Raw genomic sequence first — 27,163 nt, forward strand, 5'->3', positions numbered from 1 at the left:
TAACAAGATTGATAACCCCATTTCCCCCCCCTCCGTGTGGAGCAGCCAAAAGTCCTGGGGAGGTCAGCTTACTGTCACCTGTCCCTTGGCCTCTGCCTGGGGCCACAAAGAGTGCAAGCGGTTAGATGTGACTGGCCTGGGCCACCTGGTGGTCACCACACAGGCTGGGTACATTATGATACTGGACCTGTCCACGTTGGAGGTCCTGGCCAAGGTGGAGCCGCCTATAAAGGAGGGCTCAGCAGAGGAGACGGACCCCTTTGTCTCAGTTACCTATTGCTCTGGGACCGACCGCCTTTGTGCCTGTACCAAAGGTGAGTGCTTCCTTCCTGGACCAGTTTCCCTGCAGACAGCAGCACTGTTGACTACTGGGATGCATAGGCTGGCTTTAACTTGCACTGATGAATGATGATGATGTTTTCTCAACATATCTTTATGGCTAATCAGTTTAACTCATTGTATCCATATATTGTTATGGTTCAGCACCTGCAGGTAGATGAGTTGACATTGTAAACTTACTTCAACTGTAAAGATAAATGAACTGAGGCTAGCGTTGAAATAGAAGTGAAAGAATTTGATTTGTAGGTATTAATTATGTTTCTTTCCCCTTCTCAAGGTGGAGAACTTCATTTCCTTCAAATTGGAGGTGTGTGTGACGATATAGATGATGGAGACATGTTTATTGATGGCCCCCTTTCTAAAGGGGCTGAACTGCTGCTTGAGGGGACCAAACCCTGCTCCAACCCCTCTAGTCCTGGGATCACAGGTAAAACTGACACAAGACACACTCAGTCATTCCCCACAGTGGGTTGGCATTGCAGACCACATGGTCTGATAGTAAACCAGACACATTTAGGTGTTCAATTATTTGGCACCTCTGTGATACTGTTATTCTGATGTTTCACAACTGTCCCCCAACTTGTGCAGGAGTGGACCTCCTGGTGGACCAACCGCTGACCACAGAGAGCCTCATGTCACTAGTGGAGCTGACACGCTTCGAGACGTTGACCCCCCGTTTCTCGGCCACAGTGCCACCGTGCTGGGTGGAGGTGCAGCAAGAACAGCAGCAGCGCCGCCACCCACAGCACCTTCACCAGCAGCATCACGGAGATGCAGCCCAACACACCCGCACCTGGAAGCTTCAGACTGACGGGTAGCTTTGACTTTATTGGTATTTTCAGGCAAAAGGAATGGGTAATATGGGTAACAGTAGTTGTACAGGAACATGATCTTTCACTCTCCTATGTAATGGGTTATAGGCACACATATGTAGTCAGTTTCTATTAGTATTTCACATATTGACCTCATAGTTTTAAGGTGAAGGGCAATTTCTCCATACGGTTTGGACACTTTACAGATAGAGTAGGTCTAGACCACACTCTATAATTTACAAGGACCCAACAATTCCAGTGATTCCCCCAAGAGCATGCATGAATGCGTAAGTGCGACAGCGGCGAGGAAAATCTCCCTTTTTAGGAAGAAACCTGGGACAGACCCAGGCTCTTGGTAGGAGGTGTCTGACGGTGTCGGTTGGGGATGTGATGAACAATGGCAATAATAGTCACAATAAAGATAATGACTAGAAGTAGTAGTTGTAATAGTTCATGGTGTTGTAGAGCACAGCAGGGCGTAACAGGGCGTGGCAGGGCGTTGGCCGGACATGGCAAGTCGAAGCCGGGCATTGCAGAGTGTTGCAGGGTGTAATGGGGCACAGCATCTTGGAGTGTTTGTCTGCAGCCATTTCCACATGATGGCTTTCTTGCTAGCAGCAACAATCTTTTAAAGAGATCTTCTCCTCCTTCTCCATGAGTTTATCTGGGCAGGTGTAATATAATATGACAAAAGAACAATTGATTTCTTTCCAAAAATGTTTATTATTTCTTTATCAATTTATCTAAATTTAAAAAATGTAAAGGCAGGCCACCCAAATATGAAAGTGGCCATTTCAGTATTCTTGCTTGCGTCTCCAGGTGAAACCTTTTGCAGGTCTTAAACAATACACAAAGGCCTACCTTGGCCCAATAGTTTGGTTTATCCAAATTATAATCCTGCTGTCGGTAGTTGCCCAATATAGACAGGTGTGCAGGTAAATCAAATTGCATTCTTTCGAAATCTTCCACTTAGCTGCCCCCATGTTTAGATAGTTGTAGGGTCTTATATTTTAGCTTCTTACTGTTCCTCACAAATCTTAAGATTATCATATATCATTCACTATATTCATTAGGAGGAACTTACGTTGTAGCTTGTTTCTCCGCTGCCACCTGCAGCGATCTCTCTTAATACTGGACCAATGTCAAAGATTGTTGTTCCCATCAGTCCCTTAGACATAAAAACAGGAAAATAGGCTACATTTTGACTTAGAGATTTTCATTTTCACTGTAAATGCATATGTGTTCCAAATATTGGTCATTGGTTTCATTAACTACTAATAATCGGTATCGGCCTTGAAAAACCAGTATTGTATATGTAGTATAATTTGGTGACCCACATTGTCTTTGCAGCTCCAGCTGGGATGAGCATGTGTTTGAGCTGGTGCTGCCCAAGGCTTGCATGGTGGGCCATGTTGACTTCAAGTTCCTCCTGAATGCCAACATCGTCAACATTCCTCAGATCCAGGTCACTTTACTGAAGAACAAAGCACCCGGGCTGGGCAAAGTCAGTGGTAAGGACACTGCTTTGAAATGTATTCCTTTTGATCAGGGATACCATATTTCTTTTGCAACTTTGGTGTTTCAAGATCTTCCTTTTGTCTTTCGAATAGCAGCTAAAATTAATTGGGGGCGTTTTGAATTTGGAACCACTATCTGTGTCTAACTGTTGCCTCTCATGTCTGTAACAGAGACAGCGGTGGACAGACAGATCTCCTTCCCCCTCTCCAGTGTCCTCCATGCTAACGGGGAAAGGAACGGCCAGCCCCTTTTGCATGACTTCACAGAGGACATCCAGTTTATGGACATAGAAGAGACATCAGGTAAAGAATGCAACCAGTTAGGGCTGGGCAATATATTGATATTATATTGATTGTGATAGGAGACTGGATATTGTCTTAGATTTGCATATCATAATATGGCAAGTGTTATCTTTTCCTGGTTTTGAAGGCTGCATTCCATTAAAGTGATGTTATTCATGTGTTTGCTGTAGGCTCCATGCTGTGTCCATTCCTAGAGGACCACAAGGAGGACATCCTTTGTGGTCCAGTGTGGCTGGCCAGTGGGCTGGACCTCTCTGGCCATGCGGGCATGCTCAGCCTCACCAGCCCCAAGCTGGTCAAAGGTAACAACAGTCACATCAACACATTTCTGTGAAGTCACTGCCCCATCCCTGACCTGATCACAACCTGACACTTGAGTGTTTTGTGCTCAGGAAGATGATACGAAGAATCCTCCATGGAGTGTGTCTGTTTTTCTCAGTTGTCCCGTTGTACTTTCCACTGCAGGCATGGCAGGTGGCAAGTACCGCTCATTCCTGGTTCACATCAAAGCGGTGAGTGACAGGGCCATGGAGGAGAGCCCACGGCCTGTGGTGAGGATGCCAAGTGCCAAGCCCCAGAGCACCAAAGCCCACTCACTGTCTACACTGCTGCAACGGGCTCAGGCCTCCAAGGTACAAATCCACAGCTTCTAGTCTTTGTTTTTAGAGATGGGTTCATATTTTTTCACATCTGTTTCAAAACAAAACTTACATGCTTATATGAAAATCGCTGTAATGATTGCTCCTGTTCATACTGGCTATTAAGAGATTTCCTCATAGTGTGCTTCCAAAGTAAGTGCTGGGGGACGAAATCCACAGTTCTAGTTTGGTCCAAGAATATATTCTGAAGTTTATCTTAAATTGGTATGAGGCTTCAATAGTCTTGAGTTATTTAAATCAAGTGAGTTTCTTTTTTATTTACAGTCCATTAAGTGCAGTCTTAGTCTTTTTATAGTTTGCCAGACAGTGGTTCCTTGTTCCACTCCAGTGGAAGGTCTGCTGCTATGCCGGCTTTGTTTATTCACACAGAACCAGACAAAGGCGGCATAATGCTGCCCCAGTGTGTGACTTCACATAGCATGCCAGCATTCGCTAGCAAAAGAGGAGTAACGTGTAATGCAACAGTGCGGCGTCTAATGTATGAGACATCCGCGCTGTTGAATCAACCACACTAACATGACCGGACCCACAAACCGCCAACTTTATGCATTATAGGAGTACAGTTGTCAGTAGAGAAGACATAGACGGACTGAGCGCCGCGGAACCCTAGTATATATGCGTCTGAGAGAGAGCGAGTGGAAGAGAAGGTGGACTATTGCATGCATTGTTTCTGTAAGTTGTTAAAAACTTCAGCTACTCAAAACACTGCTTTGCCACTTTTTGACCTGCCTGTGGGTCGACTCACATATCATACTATCATACATTTCACAAAGACGTTGGTTCGGCACTGTTGCAGCTCTGCCACTACCTCCGCTGCCGGCTTAAAGGCACAACAACTCTGTCCACCCCCATTCCGGCTTTGTAACTTTGACACAGGCGGAGAGGCGGCTTAAAAGCACTACAGTCGCGCCTTAAAGAGGCTGTGTGAAAGGAACTATAGTAACACTTGGCAGAAACTCTGTCCTAAAAGACAGTTACTTTGGAAGATACTCACTTGAGTTGACTTAGTCAGACTGCTAAAGACCCATATTTATTTCAGATAGACTTAATGCTTAACTTATTTTTTAGTAATGTATTTTTGGCACAGAATGAGGACTGTGGGTTTTGTCCAGCATCACTTACATTGTAATTGTGTTATGAAGGGATCTCCTCAGGGCAGGGATGAACAGGAGGAATGATTACAGCAAGCAAAAACAGTTTCAATGTGCATATGGGTACCTGACTGACGGACGTGAAAAATTGTGAACCTATCCTTTACAAACAAAATTGTACATATTTAATCAGATATATTTCAAACTGTCAAAAATATCCAGTCATAATTATCATAATGGCATTGTTTAATGAACGGTTATCAGTAATGTAAAGCCATTAAAGCAAAATGAATAATTAGTCCACCATTGACACACAATTACATTTTTTTCATTGTTGTGTGTAGGTCTCTGTAGTGAAAAGCGAAACCACTGCACCTTTGAAAAAAGTAGAAAACCTGCGAGGATGTGACCTGCTGCAGGAAGCTTCAGTCACAATCAGACGGTTTAAGAAGACGTCAATACCCAAAGAAAGGTCAGATTACTGTTGAGGGGCAGGACATCAGGTTCTGTTTACACTGTCAAAATGTCTTCATGGTGAACACTAAACAAAGCAAGACCTACGCAAGACATACACTTGCTAAAATTGTCTGGATGGTTCCCACATGCTGTCAACCCCTCACTGGGATCCGAAATCAATGTGAGCCAGGTCACCTCGGCATGTGGTCTCCATCATGATCCGATATGGGAGCATACAGGCTTGGCAGATAATGCGTCCTGGCATGATCGGAGGACAAACATTGCATTAAAAAGACAAGTGTAACCACGGCCAGTGTCTCCTCACTTTGCCTTTGTCTCTACTGTACATATTGCAGAAGAACTTTTAACCAACTGTCTTTATGTTCTTCTGTGCTTTTCAGGGTCCAACGCTGTGCTATGCTGCAGTTCCCAGACTTCCATGAGAAGCTGCTGGACGCGCTGTGTCGGCGGACTGAGGACAGCCCGGCCACGGAGCATGCCCAAAGCCTCATCCTAGACATCTTGTGCTGGCTGGCTGGGGTTTTCTCCAACGGACCCTGCAGGTAGGACTAAAGCTCCAGCACAGCAAATAAGACTGCATCATCTAGGACATCTAGGTCACACATTACTTCCACTTTTAAATTTTACAGACAAGTAATACAGTATATCCTGTGACTTCTTTTTAGTTTAAGAGAAGGAAAAGAGGGCCTGCTGGTGAAAACCCGAACGCGGCTAACGGATATTGTGCGGATGTGTTTCTTCGAGGCTGGCCGGAGCATAGCGCACAAATGTGCTCGCTTTCTTGCACTTTGTATCAGGTAAGAAGCATGGTTGATTTCAGTGATGGTGCTTTTATCTCTTTTTTTCACTACGGGAACTTTAAGACTGTATAGCGTAAATGCCTTAATATTGGGACACCAAAAAAGGTGGCGTACCCACAGTAATTGGAACAAAGATTAAGTGGATTAAGGGGCACGACCCTTCGAAAAGGGAAAATTAATTCAGTCTCAATCTGGAGGTGACATTCTTGGCGCCTAAATGGCGAGCTTAATACCTTTTTATATACACAACTTGTTTATCAATTAAACCAAATTATTGTTAATTAATTGTTAAATTGATTTCGAAAAATTTAACATAAATCCAACATATTATTAGCAAATACAAATCAGCCTATTTGTGAAAAAAACACATTGATGATAGGCTAACTGGCTGATAGGTAATAATAATTATAACTTTATTTGTATAGCACCTTTTAAAAACAACAGCTTACAAAGTGCTTTAACAGAAGAAACAAAAGCATAAACAGGGTGTCCTTGGGGTTTTAAAAAGTATTAAAAGGTAATAAATCAAATTAGTAAAAATGAAGGCCATTAAAAGGTATTAAATGGTATTAATCGCCATTTTACGAGGTATTTTTGAATCATTTTTTTGCAAACTATGAGTTGTCCATTTGTTTTATTATGTCAATTTAAATTAATCTTGTAAAGTTTGTGTGATATTATATCCTATCCCGCATCGGGTAACAGCCTATTTTAGCCCGACAATCCAGACCCACATCAAGGTGTAGGGTCTGGGTTCACACCATTGGCAGGGCTCAATCCGAGGGGCGGGATAAACGGTTGTCTTTCAAATTCCCTCTGCACGCTACAACCAGGCAGAGCAACGAAGAAGATAGCGGAGCTAGTTGATAGATTAAACTTTTGCGTATCGGGTCGGCAAAACTCCGAACACATCTTCTTTTTTTAAGAATGATTTCTTGTTCTTTTCTCAAAGAAAAGCTGAACTCCAAGTCTTCCAGAGTCGCGGCTAAAGCCGATTCCAAAGACCACTGTTAGCCAGCAGCAGCTCTTCTTTGTTTTCAAGTTGTTTGTATCCCGCAAAGATGAACAGAGATCCTGAGTGGTGCGTCACACAGATGAAGAGTATAGTGCAAACATTCCTCCAGGGCAAGCAGTTGGCAGGTGGCATCTCAGCTGGTAAGAAAATATTGTATAGGGACAGTAGAAGTGGAGAGGTTATTCAGAGTGATTAAGGATATGTGTTAGCGGTCTCAGTGTGCAAGGTGGTTTTGTGCATTATCTTAACAGTGTGCAAGTGTTATTGCTTTTACGTAAATAATTTATTTTAACAAGTTCTGAAAAAATCTACCATGTACTCCTAGCTCTCGATGTAGATGCTGCGATGGTTGACAGTGTTTCCTCTAGAATAGTTTTCTGCAGCGGGGGTGGGGGTGTTGAACGTCAAAAAGTAACGTTACCTGAAAACACCGTACGTAGATTCATTTTAGCATCTCACATCACACTTTCAGTCACTATGACCACTACTACTACTGGCCGTTTCATGTCACCGACGTGAGAGGACGCTGGCGCTGGTTATTCGCCGCTTCTCCGTCTGCTATTCATCTGCTATTCATCTGCTATTCGTCTGCTATTCTCTTGTGTTTGTGTTCGCTGTACCCCCTACCTCTGGACAGCCTCTGTACCTCTGGACAGTCTCTCTGCTGGTTCCCGGAGCTGCCTGGGCTCCTTGACCGGACTCTTGCCTCGTCGGTTAGCCGCTAGCTAGCTGCCCCCGTTCACCAAACGCGTGGCGGCTAATCCTAGCTGCTACGGCGGCTAACCCGATTGCTGACCTCCTCCTCATAGGCAACCTCCACCAGATGCGAGCCGCGACCAAGACTAGACATTCCTCTCCTTCGGTCATGCCGTGGATCATTTTGGCAATCACCTCATTCATCCATCTCCACCTCCACCTCTGTGCTCCTAGCCCACGGCTAACCACTATCACGGAGCTCTCAGTCCCTCCGCTCGGCATCATGATCAAATATTCAACTCTGCAACTGGTCCAATTCGTCAACTACTCCATTCCATCCTGCATCCCAGTCATCAAACAGCTCGGACTTCTACGTCGACCCCGTTACATCCACAGAGGCTCTCGCCGCAAGTTTTTCTTCCACCACGGACAATCCATTCCATCCATCTGGTCACCTGCACGCTCTGTTGCACCTGTCCCACGTCATCAGAATGCTTCACCCACTGGTTCACATAGGGCTGAACGCATCATCAGGCTACACAGAAAACCCGGACCGGACTACAGTGCTTTCCCCACTTCACATACACTCAATCATACTCTCCAATCATTTGCTAATCGGCTCACTGTCCCCCCTCAACTGCAATACCCCCACACCCCAACGACCACACGCACTGCTAACCGGGACAACCTCAGATCTCTCCAGCCTGCCCCCATCCCACCACCCTCTCACCATGCCAATTTTGCCCTCCTCAACACCCGATCGCTCAACAATAAAGCCCCTGCCCTCCATGAACTAATCCTCGACAACACTCTTGACTTCCTTCTGCTCACCGAAACCTGGCAACAACCCAATGACTTCTTCTCCCTCAACCAAGCATCCCCTGGCTACAAACTACATCTGCAAACCCCGCCCCTCCCACCGTGGAGTGGCCTCGCCGTCATTTTCAATCAGAACTTCCGGATCACAGAACTCACCCTCCCCGCGTAATCATCGTTTGAATATCTCGCCTTCAAAACTCTTTCCTCCATGACAGTCATCCTCATTTACCGGCCACCTAAAACCAAATCCCTCCTTCCTCTCTGATTTTACTGAACTCCTCACACTAGCCTCATCTCTCTCTCTACGCTCTGCTGCTACTCGGTGACTTAAACATCCACATGGACTCCCCCACCTGCAAGCTCTCATCAGAATTCAACATTTTACTGGATAACTTCTCTCTCACCCAACATGTCACATTCCCCCACCCATAAAAGGACACATCCTCGAACCGGTCTGCTCCACCAACCAACCAGTGTTCGACCTCCATCCATGCCTCTTTCCCCTCTCTGATCACAAACTGATATGGTTTACCATCCCTTCTCCAACCCCACGCGCCCCCGCCTCCCCAGAGAAATCACCTTCCGCAACCTCAAATACTATCAATCCCCCCACACCCTCTGACCTGCTCTCCACCACTCTCCACCTGGACTCAACCCTTACCTCACCCGATGACCTCACAGACCACCTCAACTCCACCTTGTCTACCTCCCTCAACACCCTGGCCCCCCCAAAACAAAACTCGTCACTTTTAACACCTCTTCACCCTGGTACACACCTGCACTCCGGAAAAATGAAACAAACTGGGCGCAACTTGAACCTCTGACAAAGAAATCATCCCTCACAGTCCATCATGAAGCCTATAAATCCCATCTCATCGCCTACAAAGATGCCCCTCATTGCTGCCAAATTTGCCTACCTCTCCACCATCCTCACCGACCCCTGCCAAAACCCCAGAACCCTCTTCTCCACATTGAACAACCTCATCAAGCCTCGGACCAACAGCCTCTTACCTCTACTCCGGATCTCTGCAACTTTCTCCACTTTTCATTTACAAATACACTTCTTTATACCTCACTCTATCCCACCTCCCAGGATCTACTCCAGCACCTACCTTGGACCCTCTCTTCCCCATCCCTCCAGACCTCCAGACCCCTCCTCCACACTTCCTCCTCTCCCAGTTTGATCCAGTCATTCCCTCCTGAAATCTCCAAACTCATCAGCTCTTCAAAACCCACTACCTGCTCCTTGACCCCCCCTCAACTCCACTTCTGAAGTCCTGCCTCCGGTCCTAGGTCCCCCACCTCACTAACCTCTTTCAACTCCTCACTGTCCCTTGGAACTGTCCCCTCTGCTTTCAAAACTGCCGCTGTCACCCCAATCCTTAAAAACCTGGTCTGGATCCCTCCTCTCTCAACAACTACGCCCCCAATATCCAACCTCCCCTTTCTGTCTAAAACCCTGGAACGCATAGTCTCCTCACAACTACAAACCCATCTTCATGCCAATAACCTATTCGAACCTCTCCAATCTGGTTTGCGCCCCTACACAGCACAGAAACCGCTCTCCTCAAAGTCCTCAACGACCTCCTCACCTTTGCTGACACCGGTTCTCTCAATATCCTCATCCTCCTCGACCTGAGTGCAGCCTTCGATACTGTGAGCCATAACATCCTGCTCACCAGACTCAAAGACCTCGTATGGCTACTGACGCCTCAGCTGGCTCTACTCCTACCTTTCCAACAGATCCCATTTCATCTCTTTTCCACAACCACACCTCTGCCACAGCCACAGTCACTCAAGGTGTTCCCCAAGGCTCCCTGCACTTGGCCCCTCCCTCTTCATCATCTACATCCTCCCTCTTGGTCAGATACTCCGCCACTTCAACCTGGACTTCCACTGCTATGCTGACACACCCAGATCTACCTCAGCACCAAATCCCCCACAATCCTCCCCTCTCCCACATCAACTCCTGTCTGTCAGCTATTAAAACCTGGATGCAACACAACTTCCTCAAACTCAACAGCTACAAAACAGAATTCCTTCTGATCGGCTCCAAATCCACACTCAGCAAAACCAATAAACCCCACTTTCACCATCGACACCATTGTCTCCACACTCCCCCAGTCGAACCTTGCGTTATCTTTTTGATTCCACCCTCTCCCTTGATCCTCACATCCGTCAAGTCATTAAAACCTCCTTCTTTCACCTCCGCATCATCGCCAAAATCAGACCCCTCTCACACCCCCCGCTGCTGAAAGACTCATTCACGCCTTCATCTCCTCCCGGATTGACTACTGCAACTCACTTCTCCTCGGCATCAGCTCTACCAACATCAACCGACTCCAACTGGTCCAGAACTCAGCCGCCCGCCTCATTACCTGCTCCAAATCCTGGCACCACATCACTCCAGTCCTAAAACAACTCCACTGGCTTCCTATTTCCAACCGGATCACCTACAAAATCCTGGTCCTCGCCCACAAAGCCCTCCACCATCTGGGCCCCTCATACCTACCTGACCTCCTCCCCCTACCAACCCTCACGGTCCCTCAGATCCACCTCAGCCGGTCTCCTCTCCATCCAAAAGTCCAACCTGCGCTTGTTTTGGGGACAGAGCCTTCTCCAGAGCAGCTCCCAGGCTCTTGAACTCCCCTCCCCAAGAGATCCGCACCTCTGAGTCCCTCACCATCTTCCAGTCCCGCCTCAAGACCCATCTCTTCACCTCAGCCTACCCATAGTCCACCTGCCCCCCTCCCTTTTTCATCTGTATCTTGTTTTGTTCTACTTATTTTGTTTGCTCGTTTTGTTTTGTTATGTTTTTATAATCTACCCTGCCCTGTAAAGTGACTTTGAGTCCATGAAAAGCGCTATATAAATTCAATTTATTATTACTACTACGGTCAGAAACATTGATTGTGCCAAATATGAACAATAACGTCGCTGTCAACGGGCTTATCTGCTAATGTTAGCTGCCGACCGTTAGCTTAACCATCCAGCAAATAGACGGTGCCGTTACCTGAAACTGGTGATTAACGTCACCGCTCATTTTACACACAGTTCAACAACAAAAACAAAACGCTGAGTGAACATTACTAGCTACGTTTTTCATGTTGGTTTGAGCGGTATGCACCCCTCATGGGGAAGAAAAAGCAATTCAATTGAAGCACTTAATGAGATCACAGGTTCACTTAGTTTCAAATGGTTAGAATGGCATGCATGTCTGTGTATGTCTGTTTTCTTGTATTTCACTTGCCTCATGGAATATTTTCTGTGTACTCATTTGGATGTCTGTACATACAGAAGAAGGTTCACTTAGTTTTAAGTGGTTATAATGGCATCAGCGAATGCTTGTTTCTTTGAACTGCTTTAATTTATCATTTTATTTCATCTATTAATTTTATTCTAAAGGTGAAATGAATGCAAGATGGGTTAGGGTTGCAAGATGTATCCAAAGTCAGTGAGTCTAATCTATTGTGTTGACTTTCCCTATCTGTGTTGTTCTGTTGGCCTAGAGGGTGTATTTTTTATAAATCTCAAACTCTGTTTAATGGTTAGAAAACGTGTTGCCGTATAAACCTGTCACTTAATGGCGTGTTGGTTTTAAAAAATATTGAGAAGGTATTAAAAGGTACTGAATTTATCTCTAGGATTTCTGTATATACCCTGATAAACAAAACCTAAATATACACAGAACATTAGTATACATAACTATACATACACAACAAAAGATGGGGCAGCTCTAAAGAACAGGAAGGAGAAAAAGAAAATTCACAAGTAGATCAAAGATAAGTGGAAATAGGAAGTTATGGGAGAGCAATGAGTAAGTGGCGATGAACAGAGAAAAGGCAAAAGGATAAAAAAGGTAAGGTAGCCATCCACAGATCCAGTTCATCCTAAGGATTCACTGTTCCACATGTTTGTTTAACATTAAAACATGATTTATAAAATCATGCCAACAATAACTATTTTCTTTGGGCTTTTCCCCCTTTAATGGACAGGACAGCTACAGTAGGGAGAACAAGTATTTGATACACTGCTGATTTTGCAGGTTTTCCTACTTACAAAGCATGTAGACGTCTGTAATTTTTATCATCGGTACACTTCAACCGTGAGAGACGGAATCTAAAAATCCAGAAAATCACATTGTATGATTTTTAAATAATTAATTTGCATTTTATTGCATAACATAAGTATTTGATCACCTACCAACCAGTAAGAATTCCGGCTCTCACAGACCTGTTAGTTTTTCTTCAAGAAGCCCTCCTGTTCTCCACTCATTACCTGTATTAACTGCACCTGTTTGAACTTGTTACCTGTATAAAAGACACCTGTCCACACACTCAATCAAGCCGACTCCAACCTCTCCACAATGGCCAAGACCAGAGAGCTGTGTACGGACATCAGTAGGGCTGGATGAATAATCGAAAAATAATCGAAACTGAAATTCAGAGCCTATAACCGACGTAATTTTACCAAGTCGATTATTTCGGTCTTTTAATCCTATTAATATTTCCGTGCCGCCCACTGTGTGTTAATGTACTTTCCCCTTAAAACATATTACGGCTGCCGCGTGTGTAGTCACGTGACTCCGCCCGTTACATTAAAACTTAATTTACTTTTATTTCATTGTAAAATCTACAGTTGTAGATTTAAGTTCAGTTGTTTGAAATATTTAATAAATAAGCATTAATTGCTATATGTGTGTTTCCTTATTTTAGAATCACAAAGATAAGATTATGCACTCTTTCATTAGAAAAAATAACCGTGAACATATTTACAGTAGCCGATAAGAATTTAGTTTTTAAATAATCGTTCAATAATCGTAATCAAGGTAACTTCTTCGATTAATCGTGATTATGATTTTAGCCAAAATCGTCCAGCCCTAGACATCAGGGATAAAATTGTAGACCTGCACAAGGCTGGGATGGGCTACAGGACAAATAGGCAAGCAGCTTGGTGAGAAGGCAACAACTGTTGGCGCAATTATTAGAAAATGGAAGAAGTTCAAGATGACGGTGAATCTCCCTCGGTCTGGGGCACCATGCAAGATCTCACCTCGTGGGGCATCAATGATCATGAGGACGATGAGGGATCAGCCCAGAACTACACGGCAGGACCTGGTCAATGACCTGAAGAGAGCTGGGACCACAGTCTCAAAGAAAGCCATTAGTAACACACTACAGTGCACGCAAGGTCCCCCTGCTCAAGCCAGCGCATGTCCAGGCCCGTCTGAAGTTTGCCAATGACCATCTGGATGATCCAGAGAAGGAATGGGAGAAGGTCATGTGGTCTGATGAGACAAAAATAGAGCTTTTTGGTCTAAACTCCACTCGCCGTGTTTGGAGGAAGAAGAAGGATGAGTACAACCCCAAGAACACCATCCCAACCGTGAAGCATGGAGGTGGAAACCTCATTCTTTGGGGATGCTTTTCTGCAAAGGGGACAGGACGACTGCTCCGTATTGAGGGGAGGATGGATGGGGCCATGTATCGCGAGGTCTTGGCCAACAACCTCCTTCCCTCAGTAAGAGCATTGAAGATGGGTCGTGGCTGGGTCTTCCAGCATGACAACAACCCGAAACACACAGCCAGGGCAACTAAGGAGTGGCTCCGTAAGAAGCATCTCAAGGTCCTGGAGTGGCCTAGCCAGTCTCCAGACCTGAACCCAATAGAAAATCTATGGAGGGAGCTGAAAGTCCGTATTGCCCAGCGACCGCCCCGAAACCTGAAGGATCTGGAGAAGGTCTGTATGGAGGAGTGGGCCAAAATCCCTGCTGCAGTGTGTGCAAACCTGGTCAAGAACTACAGGAAACGTATGATCTCTGTAATTGCAAACAAAGGTTTCTGTACCAAATATGAAGTTCTGCTTTTCTGATGTATCAAATACTTATGTCATGCAATAAAATGGAAATGAATTTCTTAAAATCATACATTGTGATTTTCTGGATTTTTGTTTTAGATTCCGTCACTCACAGTTGAAGAGTACCTATGAAAAGAACCTGCTCTACACACTGAGCCAACCCAGCCACACAACCATTAGTATTTTAATAGCTTAGTATTCTATGCACTTAAAAGGCATTAGGCCGCCCTACACTATAGCATCAACCCCAATATTGCTGGAAATAATAAAGTTTCATCTGGCCAGGGGAAATGGTGGGCTGGAGGGGAAGGGGCAATAAATACAATTGAACAAAATGGTTCACTACTGCAAATGTTACAGGATTAAAAAAAAAATAAAAAATCCCATCGCCACCCAAGTGTTGCTGGGACAGACAATTTAAAAAGTAACTTAACTCCTCAACATTGCACACAGTCTACAGTTTATACTGACAAATGCATTGCAGCAAAACGCACATGCTGAATATTCTGATTGGAATATCACCTGTATATTGAAGCAAGCTTTCTTTCAGATCACATATCCTGCGTCATTAATTGTTGTGTTTGCCCTGTTGCATTCCTTCGCCCAAGAGAAGCTGAACTTGGATTTATTCATTGAGCAGTGACCTAATTTAGGTTTAATTTAAGTTCCCGTAGTCGCAAAGGCCTATATGATGAAGTAGTTGGTCGTTCTTGATCACCTGTGCATTTTTGGGTTTATATGGCAATTATAATGAACGTACTGTTGTATTTCTTTCTGTAGCAATGGGAAAGGGGAGCCGAGTCAACAGGGTTTTGGTGTGAGTCTCCTGAAGGCTATGCTTGACAATATGCCTTACTTGCCTGCAGCAGCAACAGGTGGTAAGTAACCGAACAACAATACAGAACAACATACCCCAGTATTTCTTTTCTTACCTGTCCCTCTCCTGTATGCTTTCAGGCTCAGTGTTCTGGTATTTTGTGTTGCTGAACTATGTGAAGGAAGAGGACCTGGCGGGCTGCAGCACTGCCTGTGCTGCCCTGCTCACCACCATCTCTCGCCAGCTGCAGGACCGCCTCACCCCGCTGGAGGCACTGCTGCAGACCAGGTACTTCTCACTGTCCAGCACAGGAGAGGCTTACAACCTCTGCATGCTACAGCTGCACAAACAAGACAATGTTGTGCACATCCATGTAGTTGCTGGTGCAGGACAAAAAAATGAATGTTCAAAGAACACCAAAACGCTGTGTACCTTGTTTGCACTATTAAAAGTATTTTTACATTAAGCTGTAACTTCATCTTCTTAGAGCTGTACAAACACCATTTAATACAATTACTTAACTTGTAATAAGTAAATACCAGTAGTTCAAACTACTGCTGAAGTGATGCTCATTTATACTGCTTGGTAAATGGCATATAGACTGCATTTCTACAGCGCTTTTCTAGTCTTAATGACCACTGAAAGTGCTTTACACACTGCAGGCACCATTCACCATACTCACACACACACATTGACACACTTATGGCCCAGGCTGGCATACAAGGCCATGCTCATCAGATAAACATTCACACACCGATGGTGCAGAATCAGGAGCAGTTTGGGGTTCAGTATCTTGCCCCAAGACAATTCGACATGTTGACTGCAGGGGCCAGGGATCAAATGAATTCGGTATGGTCTCATTAGCAGTGTCCTTACTTCCTTGATCATTCTACCCTAACACAATCATCTTCTCTTCCCCCCCCCCCCCGTCTACTTCCTTCAAGGTACGGCCTGTACAGCTCTCCGTTTGACCCGGTGCTCTTTGACCTGGAGGTCAGTGGTTCCTCCTGTAAGAATGCCTTCAACAGCAGCATCGGAGTCCAGTCAGATGAGATCGACCTCTCTGACATTCTGTCAGGTATTAGCTATGCGCTGATTCACATCATGTTAAGCCATGCTATTATAAAGTTATATATAAAGATATTGTAAATATCAAAGAAGATTACTTTAAAATTGTTTGAACTTGTCCAATATATTTTGGCCATTTACTGAAAGGAAAAGACTCAAGTAAAGTACAAGTACCTCAGCATTTGTACTGAAGTACAGTAGTGAAGTAAATGTACTTAGTTACATTCCACCACTGGCAGAAAGGACACACACATACGCAGCCCCCACACCCAATACACAGCCAGGTAGCTTATCTAACTTGAGCTCCCACAAAACTGGTGTACTCTTAGCAGTGTAAAAGGTGCTATTTATTTCAATTTAGAACAAATATTTTCACGCTGCCACTCAATGAAGTAATAGTCCAGTCATTTATGCTGTATGTCGTTCAGTTCAGTCAACACAAAACCTCGGAGGTTTCTCTGAGAAACTCCTGCAAACAGATCATTTTCATGAAAACCCATATATTTGGTTCGTTATGATGCTGTTCTGAGTTGTAAGCAGTGTATAACCTGAATGTGATGGTTTGTGTTGTGTGTCCTGCAGGGAATGGAAAAGTAAGCAGCTGTGCAGCAGCAGAAGGCAGCTTCACAGCATTGACAGGACTCCTGGAGGTAGAGCCTTTGCACTTTACTTGTATCTCCACTAGTGATGGCACACGAGTGGAACGAGATGACGCCAGCATGTTCACCGGTAAACATGACTTTTCTTTCATTTTAATTCACTTGTCTTTGGCTCATGAACCGGTCATTGCCTGAACTTCTACTCTTTAATTCCAGTGAGTACATTTGGCGTGACGCCTGCGGTGGGCGGCCTGTCGACAGGAACGGTTGGTGAAGCTTCTACAGCTCTGAGCTCTGCAGCCCAGGTAGCCCTGCAGTCGCTGTCCCACGCCATGGTGTCTGCAGAGCAGCAGCTGCAGGTCCTGCAGGAGAAACAGCAGCAGCTGCTGAAGCTGCAGCAGCAGGTCAGAGAGACCCACACACACAGTATATATATATATATATATATATATATATATATATATATATAATATGCATCTGGATGAAATTATATTGCAGCTTTGAGGTCTATTCTGACTACAGACTTAAACTCAAGCATTTTTATCACTACGGAGTCCCATATTTGTATTGCTTAATGTTTTTCTTATCCATGCTACATTACATATCTCACTCCTTAGATTCAGTATAAATGTTAGAGAAAATAAGCAAGCCATGCATAAAAATGACTTCATTGATCTGGATCTGGCAAAAAACATCCCCGCTTGTAAAATAAAGCGTTACAGGTTCATAAAGTCTCATGTACCAGAGGGAGCAGGTGACATTACTTTATGTACATTTCTGTTGTGGAAAGAACTAATATTGTAGCATGTCTAGCAATCCTTATAATTGATTCAATTGATGAGGAAGCCCTTTTTCTGTGATTTAATAGAGGTGGTGGTGGTTGGAGTAGTAGTTTTTTATTTATTCGGTTTCTCTCACCACCACTAATTGAGCTACTGAACATTTGAATGGGGAATAGAGTGAAGGAATTCTTTGATTAAAGAAGAAGAAGACCTTATTACAGAAGAGTAAATAAAGTATGTTTTTAATATATATGTATTACACACACACATGCACAGGACCCATACACTTGCATTAAATGGAGAAACATTTCATCAGAAACTTCTGGCTGACTACAGGAGTATTCAGGTGTAGAATTTTTGTCTGCAAGTGATGATGCTGTTATAATACCTTGTGGTTAGTAACAGCTCCTTTGTCTGTGCTGAGAACAGAAGGCCAAACTGGAGGCCAAGCTCCACCAGACCACCTCTGCAGCCGCCACTGCCTCTGGTGTGGGGCCCATCCACAATTCGGTGTCATCCAACGCCTCCTCTGCTCCAGGCTTCTTCATTCACCCCTCTGATGTCATCCCCCCAACACCTAAAACTACGCCCCTGTTCATGACCCCTCCTCTCACGCCGCCCAACGAAGCGGTGTCGGCGGCCTTTAGTGCAGAGCTGGCTCACCTGTTCCCCGGCTCCATGATGGACCCCGGGCCTGTCAACCTGGCAGCACACAAGAGCACACAGAAAGCCAAGCCGGTTAGTTCCATGCTGCTATGTGCTTTGTTAATTAATGCCAGCTGGCTCAGTATCCAACCTCATCTGCTAGAACACACAGCAAGGCACTTAAAGCAGCCCCCCTGCAGCAAACTGGGCTTGTCTTTGACCAATATATCAGGAAACACATTGGGTTGAAATGAGTTGTTTGCAGATGAAACAATTCTGTCATTTTTCAGCTTCTGAATTTCATACCAGCATTTATATTTAAAATCAACAAAAAAGTCAACTTTATTTATACTGTGATATGTATCAATCAAATGATATTTAAAACATCATTGCTTTTTTTTGCCTTATCTCCCAGTCTAGTTTCATACAAAACATAAGTTAGAGCTGGGCCATATGGAGAAAATCAAATATCACAATATTTTTGACCAAATACCTCGATATATATATATCGATATTGCAATGATATTGTAGGGTTGACAATTGGTGCTTTCACAAAATATTTACAAAATTGTGTTTTTGATTATAATCAGTAATGTGGAAATAATTAGTTAGTGGGTGAAGGCAAATAATAAAATAGTCTGGTAAGTTCAGAAAATGACATTTACTGTGATGCAGCCTTTAAAACCAGGAAAAAAACAATACCTATGCCATATTACGATATCCAAAATCTAAAACAATATCTAGTCTCATATCACGATATCGATACCTTCAGTTATATTTCTGAAAGTAAGGCATGTAAAAAAGATTCCTCAGCATTAGCACTAGATGTGAACATTTTGAAACGATATCCAGCCTGAGTAACAAGAAGAGTTGATGAAATGGCTACCAAACAAAGTAGAGGCAGTGTACTAAAATTGGAAAATATTTAAAGTTTATTTTTTGAATGTGGAATAATGGTTTCTTTTTGCTGCAGAGCCCCATGGGCAGTGGGCTGGCTTTGGCCATTTCCCAGGCGTCTCACTTCCTGCAGCCTCCTCCACACCAGTCCATCATCATAGAGCGGATGCACTCTGGTATGTCATGTAGAAATGTTCACATATATTATATTTTTTTTTTTTTTTTTTTTTTTTTTTTTTTTTTTGATTTTTGATATAGGTTATCCATTGCCATGGGTGCCAGTGGGTGGTGGGGCGTGGTGGTGGGCAGGCAGTCAGGTGGGTTGGGATGTTGGTGGTTACAGGTGACCCAGTGTAATTCGCCTCCGCCTGCAGGTTGTGGGGGGAAAAATCTGACTGTTGTTTGTGCATATGCACCAAACAAGAGTTCCGAGTATTCGGCCTTCTTGGGAGACCTTGACTGGAGTCCTGCATGGGGCTCCAGTGGGGGACTCCATTGTTCTGCTGGGGGACTTCAACGCGCACGTGGGCAATGATGGAGACACATGGAGAGGCGTGATTGGGAGGAACGGCCTCCCTGATCTAAACCAGAGTGGTTGTTTGTTGTTGGACTTCTGTGCTAGTCATGGATTGTCTATAACAAACACCATGTTCGAACATAGGGATGCTCATAAGTGTACTTGGTACCAGAGCACCCTAGGCCAACGGTCAATGATCGATTTTATAATCGTTTCATCTGATCTGAGGCCGTATGTTTTGGACACTCGGGTGAAGAGAGGGGCGGAGCTGTCAACCGATCACCATCTGGTGGTGAGTTGGGTCAGGGGGTGGGGGAAGACTCTGGACAGACCTGGTAAGCCCAAACGGGTAGTGCGGGTAAATTGGGAACGCCTGGAGGAGGCCCCTGTCCGACAGACTTTCAACTCACACCTCCGGCGGAGCTGTTCGTGCATCCCTGTGGAGGCTGGGGGCATTGAACCCGAGTGGACAATGTTCAAAGTTTCCATTGCTGAAGCTGCGGCGAGGAGCTGTGGTCTTAGGGTCTTAGGTGCCTCAAGGGGCGGTAACCCACGAACACCGTGGTGGACACCGGTGGTCAGGGAAGCCGTCCGACTGAAGAAGGAGTCTTTCCGGGATATGTTATCCCGGAGGACTCCGGAGGCAGTTGCAGGGTACCGAAGGGCCCGAAGGGCTGCAGCCTCTGCCGTGAAAGAGGCAAAGCAGCGGGTGTGGGAGAAGTTTGGAGAAGACATGGAGAAGGACTTTCGGTCGGCACCAAGGTGCTTCTGGAAAACTGTTCGCCACCTCAGGAGAGGGAAGCGGGGAACCATCCAAGCTGTTTACAGTAAGGATGGGACACTGTTGACCTCAACTGAGGAGGTAATAGGGCGGTGGAAGGAGCACTTTGAGGAACTCCTGAATCCAACTAATACGCCCTCTATGGTAGAGGCAGAGCTGGAGGATGATGGGGGATCATTGTCAATTTCCCAGGCGGAGGTCACTGATGTAGTCAAACAACTCCACAGTGGCAAAGCCCCTGGGATTGATGAGATCCGTCCAGAAATGCTCAAGGCTCTGGGTGTGGAGGGGCTGTCCTGGTTGACACGCCTCTTCAACATTGCGTGGAAGTCTGGGACAGTGCCAAAGGAGTGGCAGACCGGGGTGGTGGTTCCCCTTTTTAAAAAGGGGGACCAGAGGGTGTGTGCCAATTATAGGGGTATCACACTTCTCAGCCTCCCTGGTAAAGTCTACTCCAAGGTGCTGGAAAGGAGGGTTCGGTCGATAGTCGAACCTCAGGTTGAAGAGGAACAATGCGGATTCCGTCCTGGTCGTGGAACAACGGACCAGCTCTTCACTCTCGCAAGGATCCTGGAGGGAGCCTGGGAGTATGCCCAACCGGTCTACATGTGTTTTGTGGATCTGGAGAAGGCTTATGACCGGGTCCCCGGGAGATACACTATGGGAGGTGCTGCGGGAATATGGGGTGAGGGGTCTCTTCTCAGGGCCATCCAATCTCTGTACGACCAAAGTGAGAGCTGTGGCCGGGTTCTCGGCAGTAAGTCGGACTCGTTTCAGGTGAGGGTTGGCCTCCGCCAGGGCTGCGCTTTGTCACCAATCCTGTTTGTAATATTTATGGACAGGATATCAAGGCGTAGTCGGTGTGGGGAGGGGTTGCATTTCGGTGGGCTGGGGATCTCATCGCTGCTCTTTGCAGATGATGTGGTCGTGATGGCATCATCGGCCTGCGACCTTCAGCACTCACTGGATCGGTTCGCAGCCGAGTGTGAAGCGGTTGGGATGAGGATCAGCACCTCTAAATCTGAGGCCATGGTTCTCAGCAGGAAACCGATGGAATGCCTTCTCCAGGTAGGGAATGAGTCCTTACCACAAGTGAAGGAGTTCAAGTACCTTGGTGTTTTGTTCGCGAGTGAGGGGACAATGGAGCGGGAGATTGGTCGGAGAATCGGCGCATCGGGTGCGGTATTACATTCAATTTATCGCACCGTTGTGACGAAAAGAGAGCTGAGCCAGAAGGCAAAGCTCTCGATCTACCGGTCAGTTTTCGTTCCTACCCTCACCTATGGTCATGAAGGCTGGGTCATGACCAAAAGAACGAGATCCAGGGTACAAGCGGCCGAAATGGGTTTCCTCAGGAGGGTGGCTGGCGTCTCCCTTAGAGATAGGGTGAGAAGCTCAGTCATCCGTGAGGAGCTCGGAGTAGAGCCGCTGCTCCGCCGTCCCGAAAGGAGCCAGTTGAGGTGGTTCGGGCATCTGGTAAGGATGCCCCCTGGGCGCCTCCCTAGGGAGGTGTTCCAGGCACGTCCAGCTGGGAGGAGGCCTCGGGGAAGACCCAGGACTAGGTGGAGGGATTATATCTCCAACCTGGCCTGGGAACGCCTCGGGATCCCCCAGTCGGAGCTGGTTAATGTTGCTCGGGAAAGGGAAGTTTGGGGTCCCCTGCTGGAGCTGCTCCCCCCGCGACCCGACACCGGATAAGCGGACGAAGATGGATGGAGGAAATATTTGGTATGAAACTTCCTTGTGAACTTCCGCTTTCCCCTACCTTTCTTCCTAGGAGCTCGTCGCTTTGTGACCCTGGACTTTGGCCGTCCCGTCCTGCTGACGGATGCTCTGATCCCGACCTGTGGCGACCTGGCCTCTCTGTCCATAGACATCTGGACCCTGGGGGAAGAGGTGGACGGCCGCAGGCTGGTGGTGGCCACCGACATTAGCACCCACTCTCTCATTCTGCACGACCTGCTGCCACCACCTGTCTGCAGGTTCATGAAGGTCTGTATTTTTGCTTTGGAAAGTTGCAGGATGGTTGACCTGATGTTTTGAGTTTTTGTGGCTTTTGTTAGTTTACCATTCTCCTTTTTTTTCTTCCTTAGATCACTGTGATTGGGCGCTATGGCAGTACCAATGCTCGGGCAAAGATCCCACTGGGCTTCTACTATGGCCACACTTACATCCTGCCGTGGGAGAGTGAGCTTAAGTTGATGCACGATCCTCTGCGGGGAGAGAGCGAAGCAGCCAGCCAGCCCGACGTGGATCAGCACTTGTCCATGATGGTGGCACTGCAGGAAGACATCCAGTGCAGGTAAGACTGAAAGTATTTTAATATTCCTGTTGGGTTTGACTGACTTTGCCTTTAATTGACCCAAAATCTGTTTATTAGATTTGTAATTTCCTCAAGCATGAAATGTCATAATCTGAGACATTTTTCTTGGTTTTATATTATGGGTGTTTGAGATTGTCTTGAAATTAAAAAGCTGCATGTTACAACCTCTAGCACCATGAGTATTATGTCATAAACCATGCATATATTAAAGCAATCTATGTGTATATTTGTGAAAGCTCTTTAAAGGCATTATTTTCTTTATCATCAAATCCCATGTAAAGACCAAAACCAAGAATGTGGTAGTTTTTCTGACTTATACTACAATTTATGGCTTTTAGCCCCAAGCCCATTGGCTCCTACTGAAAACTCACTAACTTAATCTTTAAAAACAGCTCAACATGAAGTTGAATTAGTAATATCCTAGAACACTATTTAATTTTTAGCAAATGTTACCCAAACAGGATGATATAGTGCATTGGGGGGAATTGTTGTGTCTCTGTAAATGATTGTGTGATTGAGTGTGGTCTATACCTAACCCTATCTGTAAAGTGTCCTGAGATAAATTCTGTTATGATTTGACACTATGAATAAAATCAAATTGAATTTGTTGGACTATTTTCAGCACTGATTGATTCACACTTGATGCTCTCCTGTTCTTGTTTACCAGATACAATCTGGCTTGCCATCGGCTGGAGACCCTTCTGCAGAACATTGACCTGCCGCCTCTCAACAGCGCTAACAATGCCCAGTACTTCTTACGAAAGCCAGACAAGGTGGTGGAAGAGGACCAGCGCGTTTTCTCTGCGTACCAGGACTGCATCCAGCTGCAGCTGCAACTCAACCTGGCTCACCACGCTGTCCAGCGGCTGCGTGTGTCACTGGGGGCCAGCCGCAGGTTGCTCCCCACAGGCGGGGCTCTGGAGGCCCAGGAGCTGGTCCACAACTCCTCCACAGAGCAGCTGAGGACCATCATCCGCTACCTTTTGGACACACTGCTCAGCCTGCTGCACTCCAACAACGGTGAGCAGGGAAGAAGACACAGCTGGTTCTGCTGGTCCATCAAGTGTTTGATTTGGGAGATGACAGGGTTACAAATGCTTGGATTGTTCCCCCTGAATTAGGGATGGACCTATTATCGGTCCGTTTTTTGTCAGTTTGAAGATGATCTGTATCAGCGTTTAATTTGCCTGATAACAGATGAAGTTAATGAAGTTAAACGTGTTGTACTTTGGCTCGGCTACAGCTCTGTGTCTGTCCCTCTGCTTCGGTCCCCCCCCAACACTAACTGACTCTCTGTTACTGGGTATTATGTTGAAAGTTTCTCATTTATTAAATAATTGCTTAAAGCATTTAAACACAGTTTTGTGTGGGAGTTTGTAACATTAAAAAAATCTTAATTTTGACTTAAAGATTATCATTTTCACTGTAAATGCATATCTGTTTCATATATCGGTTATCAGTTTCATTAACTACTAATAATAAGTATCGGCCTTGAATAAACCAGTATTGGCCGATCCCTACCCTTAATTTAACCCATGGAAGATGGACCGCGTTCTGCTCACGTTGTTGGTTCACACTTCATTGATGTGTCTGTGTATGTTCAGGCCACTCTGTGCCCTCGGTGCTCCAGAGTACCTTCCATGCCCAGGCCTGTGAGGAGCTCTTCAAACACCTCTGCATCAGCGGGACGCCTAAGATCCGGCTTCACGCCGGCCTCCTGTTGGTTCAGCTGTGTGGAGGCGAGCGTTGGTGGGGCCAGTTCCTCTCCAACGTACTGCAGGAGCTCTACAACTCTGAACAACTGCTCATCTTCCCTCAGGACAGGTAGGCGCTGTCAGTTTCCATACACTCGCCACAGTTTCTATTCACATTATTCCAGTGCTGTTTGAAATAATGATGATCGCAGACTCACTCAGTGGTACTTATTAATTTTAAGTCCAGCCTTGATCTGCTCTGCTTCTATCTTTCTTGGTATACCTCACAATAAAACTAGCCAGTATGGTTTGCGCTCAAATGACACCCTTTAACTCTCCGTCCCTAAGGTTCACACTGAAATGGGGAAACTGGCCTTTTAATTTAAATTACAATATGTTTTTAAAATGCACCTGCTGGAGCAGACAAATTGGTGTGTAGACTTTTCTCCCCAGTCTGTGTTGAAACATATTATCAAAGTTAATGTTTATGTTCTACTTAGTTGAAGCATCTGGAAGTGACAGTCCATAACTGACAACCTGTATGAGGTTTCTGTATGAGCACCAATGACCGCAGGTGGTGCGGGTCGTGGCCAGATTTGAACCAGGGACTTAGCAGTTTATGGCTTTTTAACCCACCCAGCCCCAGTTTTGATATTATTTATGAAATGTTTTGCTTATTGTTCCTTCCCCGTAAAAGCATTTTGCTTTAGAGATTCAAGAATCCAAGAACTGCAAAAGTCTCTGTCAGCATTTTGGACAATTTGATTTGTCTACTGTGTAACCCAGCAGACATCTTTTGATAGATGGAACACAGCCGTGTTTCATGTTCACTGCCTATCCAAGTCTATGTCCAGGTGGTGCTGGACGCTAGTAACTGCAGTATTTTTTTCCATCTTGTTTGATCCCAGGGTGTTCATGCTCCTGTCCTGCATTGGCCAAAGATCCTTGAGTAACAGTGGTGTGTTGGAGGGCCTCCTGAACCTCCTGGACAGCCTGCTGTCTCCACTGCAGCAGCCACAAGCTGCTGCTCAGCGCAGGACGGAAGGTAAAGCAACCATCACTGTGGCAGGGGAACTAATGCATAGCAAAGCCTTCCAGACGTGTGACACGTAGAACAAGTTGATGATATTTCCTGGGGCAGATATCACATAACGAGGTGTATGTCTTTGTGAGTGTGTACACTTCTACTAATGTGTGTGTGTGTGTGTGTGTGTGTGTGTGTGTGTGTGTGTGTGTGTGTGCGTGTGCGTGTGTCAGGTGTTCTAGATATCCCCATGATCAGCTGGGTAGTGATGTTGGTTTCCAGGCTGTTGGACTATGTAGCCAGTATAGAAGATGAGGCCTCAGGTGGGAAGAAGCACCTTGGAGGGAAAGACCGAGAGAGAAGTTTTACAGGTATATGAACTGCACAATCGTCCTTCACGCCTGATGAATTCACTTTGTGTCTGACACCTACAGTTTTTATTCCACAGGCTTTACTTTTTGAAGTAGTAAAATAAAAATATCTTATGCTGCCCAGATCTCATTCAGTTGAAAATGGTACAATTTACAAATTAACTACACACATTATGAGCCGTTAAAGTAGAGGACTGCAGTGGGATCCCGCGGGACCCAACATAAATCTCGCGGGAGCTGGTGGTTTTAAGGCTGTTTTACAGTTGTGCGGAGGCTCCACGCAGAGCTCTCGCCGTAGCCTACATGAGTGGCCTTGTGCGTCGAGCCGTGTGTGTGTGTGTGTGGGGGGGAGAGAGTGTGTGGTTCGGAGAGAGAGAGTCTACGCCGGACCCTATGCCGTCAATTCGACGCACAACTATAAAAAGGCCTTAAACGAGGGGCTGCTGCTGGGAGCGGGCCGTCCAAAAATAGACAGTGGGTCCCGGGATTTAAGAGCGCTGCTCCTGATCAGTGCTGTAACCGACTGTTAGCTTCGCCTAGCTTGGTTTTATTAGAAAATCAGCAACGCACACGGTGCATCCAGTTAAACACCAGCCAAACACTTTATTATCACTCCTCTACTCCCTCTCTGTCACTTCTTTCCCAGGGGACTCTTTCTCCTACAGCGACCTGAGGGATCCAATCAACAGGGACTTTAACATGAAATCTGTTAGTGTTAAAAGACAGGGAAACAAAACGGAATAACTAGAACATAATTTTGCTACTTATACAGACAAGGAGGCTATGCATATTTATTACTACACTGTAAAGTAACTAGTTTCCCTGTCTATTTCTTTGTTCAAAGCACTCCTAAAACGCCACCTCTGCATGTAGTTGACACTTCTTCAACTACCTCCAACTACCTAACTCTGCCCCACAGCAGTGCAGTGCTGAGTGTTGTTGTTGCTCTGTCCTTCAGGTATTCAGTGGAGCTTCATCAATAACAGCCTTCAGTCTCAGAACTCCAGCCGGTCCGCTAAAGGCAGCAGCAGCCTGGACCGCCTTTACTCGCGCAAGATCCGCAAGCAGCTGGTCCACCACAAGCAGGTAAATGTGTCTCATTCAGACATCTTCAGACCCACACTCACAAATGTGTTCTTCAAATAGTGTGATACAACGTAACACGTGTAAATGTGCATACAGGTCCGGTACAAGTCCTTTATTGGAAAGCCCAGGAAAATGTTTTTCTCGTGTCTGTTTGACTCATTTGCCCTTCACATAA

The 27,163-nt window shown here is 45.6% G+C and overlaps 1 protein-coding gene across 1 annotated transcript in view; it reads left to right on the top strand.

The window, feature by feature from the left end:
- Positions 1-27,163, top strand: part of birc6 (baculoviral IAP repeat containing 6) — a 164,152-nt gene that overhangs the window by 24,536 nt on the left and 112,453 nt on the right. Inside the window, 25 exon segments of the mRNA XM_039784797.1 lie at positions 1-14; positions 17-314; positions 617-766; positions 928-1,153; positions 2,502-2,662; positions 2,840-2,971; positions 3,142-3,273; positions 3,437-3,603; positions 5,066-5,193; positions 5,579-5,740; positions 5,864-5,995; positions 15,165-15,262; positions 15,342-15,489; positions 16,146-16,279; positions 16,852-16,998; positions 17,085-17,272; positions 18,080-18,388; positions 19,269-19,368; positions 22,268-22,482; positions 22,584-22,792; positions 23,481-23,833; positions 24,418-24,637; positions 25,416-25,552; positions 25,765-25,902; positions 26,861-26,988. The exon segment at positions 1-14 is cut by the window's left edge and continues 1,218 nt beyond it. Coding sequence (XP_039640731.1) covers positions 1-14; positions 17-314; positions 617-766; positions 928-1,153; positions 2,502-2,662; positions 2,840-2,971; positions 3,142-3,273; positions 3,437-3,603; positions 5,066-5,193; positions 5,579-5,740; positions 5,864-5,995; positions 15,165-15,262; positions 15,342-15,489; positions 16,146-16,279; positions 16,852-16,998; positions 17,085-17,272; positions 18,080-18,388; positions 19,269-19,368; positions 22,268-22,482; positions 22,584-22,792; positions 23,481-23,833; positions 24,418-24,637; positions 25,416-25,552; positions 25,765-25,902; positions 26,861-26,988 — 4,226 coding nt within the window.

This window comes from Perca fluviatilis, chromosome 19, assembly GCF_010015445.1.
Source record: "Perca fluviatilis chromosome 19, GENO_Pfluv_1.0, whole genome shotgun sequence".
NCBI classification, from domain to species: domain Eukaryota; kingdom Metazoa; phylum Chordata; class Actinopteri; order Perciformes; family Percidae; genus Perca; species Perca fluviatilis.